Below are 4220 nucleotides of genomic sequence, written 5' to 3' on the forward strand. Positions count from 1 at the left end.
AGTTGGCGGCACTACGGTACAAGATTATCCAGAAGGGCAAACGATTCCGCCGCTTTCGCTGAACTGAAGGAATCCAACAGGTGTTGCAGTGATTTGGCAGCAGTAGACAATGGGTGGTCCCCAGCTCGGCACAGGGTCTTTGGGCGCCTGATGGACAGCTGCTCACAATGGTCAGATGGAGGGGGTCAGCACAGCCTGAAAGGATGGGGAGACGCCGTACCACCGTGCAATGTGCCAGAGCTACGATTCCTTCTGCGCAGACAGGCAGCCTCAGCAGTGGATGAGGAAGCCAGCATCTTTTGATTTCCAAAGGCAGGGGAGCAGGATCAGGCGCATAGAGACTGCCTGCGGCAACAGCAAGCCTGCTGGTTGACCGTCAGGTGTGTTAAAAATGCATGCGCATCGTATGCAGACTATAAATATGTCAGCAGGCTGTATGAAGCACTCCTGTGTGCTGTTGTGATCCGATTGGGCTGGCTGCTGGGGAGTATCTTTGAATCTTGGGCTGGCCACAGGTCAGCAACAGCATGACAACGGACACGGCGCGGCTGTGTGTGCCGCCGCTGCACAGCCAGCAATGCGTACAAAATCAAGCTCAACCCGCACGTAATCGAAGCGCCCGTGGTTCTGACCAAACGCTCAAAGGCCAGGTGCAGCTTCGTAACACCGCGTGACGACAGGCGAACCTGCTAGCCCAAAACGATCCCCAACTTGTTTCTCGCGAACACATTTTGTCTCAGTATTTCCTCCCCTGTTGCACACGGACCCCGCTTACGAGACATATAATCAAAGGTGGGCACAGTCAACTTGTGGTTGTCAACTCCAGCACCGGTGCCGCCCGTCGGCCTCACGGCCTCAGCCAACCGTGTGCCTGCGGGTGCTGTTGGCCAATAACTTCAGGAGTGGCGAGTCTGGCAGAGCCCACAATCATCATAATCACATCTGTTGTTGTGGCTGACACCCCTGCGCGCCAACCCCCACCTCCACCGCTTCCCATCAACAATGTGCAGACTGGAGTGATGCCGCTCAAGATGCTGCGCCCAGCCCTTGCCCTCCTGCTGGGGGCGGCCCTGCTGCTCGCGGCCGACGCCTTTAACCCCACCGACGACAAGCCCAAGGGCCGTCTGCTGCTGTCCGAGCCCTCCACCACTACCGCCGGGCCCGTGCCCGCCGCCGCAACGCCCGAATCCTCGTCGGTGGAGCCAGCTGGGCCGCTCGCCAAGCCGAAGCCCAAGCACTCCCCTTCCGCGTCTCCGCACACCAAGCCCAGCCACTCTCCGCACCCCAAGCCCAGGCACTCCCCCAAGCACTCCCCCAAGCACTCCCCCAAGCACTCCCCCAAGCACTCCCCTACTGCGCCTGTGCTAACCAAGCCCGAGCACTCCCCCGCCGCCGCCGCCGCCGCCCCTGTCAAGGGCAACGAGGGCCGCCGCCTGCTTCAAAACATCCCTGTCGCCCCGGCGCAGTCGCATGCCCACACGGACCCGCCTGGGGCCGACCCGCCAGTTTACTTTACCGACCACAGGCCTCTCAACCACCCCGAGCACCACTGCGGCCGCCACCTGCGCGCCTCTTTCATGGGTGTGTGAGCACACTGCATGCATCGCCTGGGTTGCAGAGCGCTGAATAGGGGCCTGCAGGCGGGTTCCATGCACACTCGCAGCCCGGCATTTGATGATCAGCGCCTGCTGGGAATGTCCTGGCTGTGAACGCGGCGCTGCGTGCGATTTTGTATCCCAGCAAAAGCAACCATGCAGCCATGCATCTTGGCCCGTGTGCAGCGCGCACGCGCGTGTGGTGCGCTGTGATTGTGCGCAAACCGTGCGGGCGTTGCGTGCGGGCCAAGATGTCACGGTTGCCCTTGCCTCAATGGTTGTTGCCAGTACACTTATGCGCTTTGCAAACTCAAAGAGGTTTGTCTTGTGCGAGATGCGTGATCATATCTGTCGGCCAGTTGTAGTACCGCAAGTGGTACTAGCCTGGATCCAGGGCCAAATTCAAAGCACACCCACCCCACACGGTGGGGTTTGTGGAGCTTGCGCGATCACGAGCGAGCACCTCCCTCCAGTGAATCAATTAACACCTGCAAACGGGCATGTTCCCTGCTCCACCAAGCGCAGTCTGTGGCTATAGCACCACATCGGCTGTATGCATGCGTTCCACCAACAATTTGCATTGTCGTGCTGTAAACCGTATGGCCATGGCTCCTGCTGGATATGCCTCGGTCATGTTTGGTCATGTTACTTGCTGCATGCTTCAACAGTCCAAGACCAGTCCGTGTACATGGCCCCAACATTGTGCTGCTATGCAAAATAATTGAGCATTGTGTACAAGAATGGCACTTCCACTGAGCTTTGTGTGCGCAATAAGAACAATAAACATCTGTGACAGCGGCCATTCAATGCAGAAAGCTACCCTTCTCGCCGACACAAAGAAAGTGTGACGGGAGTTTTGATGTGCGCTATGTAGTAAAATTCATCATTGTACGCTAGTTATGGACGCAACGGCGTGCTGCTAGGCCCTGGTGTCGCAGGCTCGCTTGTATACAGTAGATCAAAATTACTGCATCACCTCTTCGTTTGTGGCCGCCTGATTTCTCCTCAAGTTTTGGCTAGCCCTCCAAGTTGACTGCGGCTCTCGTGGTTGCCGTCACATTCGCACACAGGCTTCATTCGGCTGTCCGGCAGCTGCACACACATACAAGGGGCACAGTGTTATTGTTGTGCTGCAAGCAGCAGTCCCGTGTCTCCTGTAGAACGGACAGGTTTCAGGGACTTTATCGGGTACCACGGACTCTCAGCACACCTTCGCCGTGATCTAGATCACTCCAAGTCGCGCCCAGCACCATGGCTGCACAGACCACGCTCACAGCTTTCTGGGTGGGTGCCTCGGCGTCTCATGACAGAGCGTGGCATGCATTGAGAGCGCCTGAAGACCTACACGGCCGCGGCCCCCGTGGAGCAGCAGCCGCACTTGCCCAATCGGACCTAGCCCTGGCTGGATCGGCTGTTTCGTGCCTGTCACGGCTTTGGAGGAAGCGTGATCACCGGGTGACCCGTGAACGTGCTGCTGCCCTGTGCTGCAGGTGGCGGACGAGTTCAAGAAGAAATATTACGACGTTCTGGGCAACAACCCGAGGCTGTTCATGCGCTTTTTCAAGGAGGACAGCACGCTGACGGTGGTGCTGCCCGGCGCGGACGGCCAGCCTCAAGCGCGCACCGCCGAGGGTCCCGAGGTGAAGCAGCCGCATGTGCACACTGGGAGTGCATAAACTGACCCACAGCACAATTGCGAGCTATGTGGAAGCATGCGTTGAATGTGCAGCCACCACACCTTGCACGGGCAGGAGTGCTGTCTGCGGCGCTGCGGGCCGGGCCCCTCCCCTTTTCCAACCACCCCCAACCGCAACGCCCCACTGCTGCTCGGCCCCCAGGGGATCCAGCAGCTGATGCAGTCCACCGTGCCCAGCGCAAAGGTCGCAGTGGAGGCGCTGCAGGCGCAGTACGGCGTCTCCACCGCCAGCCCCGACCAGCAGGCCGCCGCTGCGGCCGCGGCAGGCGCGGCGCCCAAGCCGTCGGTCATGGACAGGGTCATCGTGATGCACGTGGTCGGGCGCGTGGTGCTGCACGGCGAGGTGCGCAGCGGCCCCCTGCGCGGCACGCGCATGGCACCGCCTAGCACCGCCGGCCGGCCGCGGTGGTCATCCTCTATAGGTTGATGGTGGGGGGCCTGCGGGCGCCTCCCCCCTTTGGCATCACCCCTGCTGAGCTCAACCCTTGTCTCGCCCTGTGCACGCCCCCCTCCCTCCCCCACCCCTGTAGCGCGTCGAGCGCCGCTTCTCCCAGGTGTTCTGCCTGGCGCCGCAGACCAACCCCAAGGGCTACTACGTCAGAAACGACATCCTGACAGTGCACGCCCCAGACGCCGCAGCCGCCGCGCCGCGGCCGCAGCAGCAGCCCGCGCCGCCCGCCGCCGCCGCCGCGCCCCTGGCCAACGGCGTGCCCGGCGCGCCGCAGCAGCAGCTGCCGCCCCCGCAGCTCGTCGCGCTGGGCCTGCCGCCGGGTGCGCAGCTGCCTGGGGCCCCCGTGGCTGCGCTGCCGCGCGCGCACCTGCCCGTCGCGGCCGCGACAGGCGTGCCCATCGCCGTGGCTCAGGGCGTCCCTGTGCCGCACCAGGCGCCGGCGGAGCCCCTCGCCCCCCCGCCGCCGCGGCAGCCGCCG

At 62.2% G+C, this 4220-nt stretch overlaps 2 protein-coding genes across 2 annotated transcripts in view; both read left to right on the forward strand.

Moving 5' to 3' along the window:
* Positions 1–1031: 1031 nt before the first annotated feature.
* Positions 1032–1589, forward strand: MNEG_0622 (hypothetical protein; the record flags this gene model as incomplete). The annotated part of the gene is made up of 1 exon (XM_014050900.1): positions 1032–1589. The coding sequence occupies one exon, from the start codon at positions 1032–1034 to the stop codon at positions 1587–1589; it is 558 nt and encodes a 185-aa protein (XP_013906354.1).
* A 1257-nt stretch (positions 1590–2846) lies between these two features.
* Positions 2847–4220, forward strand: part of MNEG_0623 (hypothetical protein) — a gene marked incomplete at both ends in the record, with an annotated part of 1589 nt that continues 215 nt past the window's right edge. Inside the window, 4 exons of the mRNA XM_014050901.1 lie at positions 2847–2879; positions 3086–3235; positions 3434–3634; positions 3822–4163. Of these exons, the coding sequence (XP_013906355.1) occupies positions 2847–2879; positions 3086–3235; positions 3434–3634; positions 3822–4163 (726 nt within the window). The remainder of the gene's footprint in view (positions 2880–3085; positions 3236–3433; positions 3635–3821; positions 4164–4220) is intronic.

This window comes from Monoraphidium neglectum, assembly GCF_000611645.1.
Source record: "Monoraphidium neglectum strain SAG 48.87 unplaced genomic scaffold scaffold00053, whole genome shotgun sequence".
Taxonomy (NCBI): Eukaryota; Viridiplantae; Chlorophyta; class Chlorophyceae; order Sphaeropleales; family Selenastraceae; genus Monoraphidium; species Monoraphidium neglectum.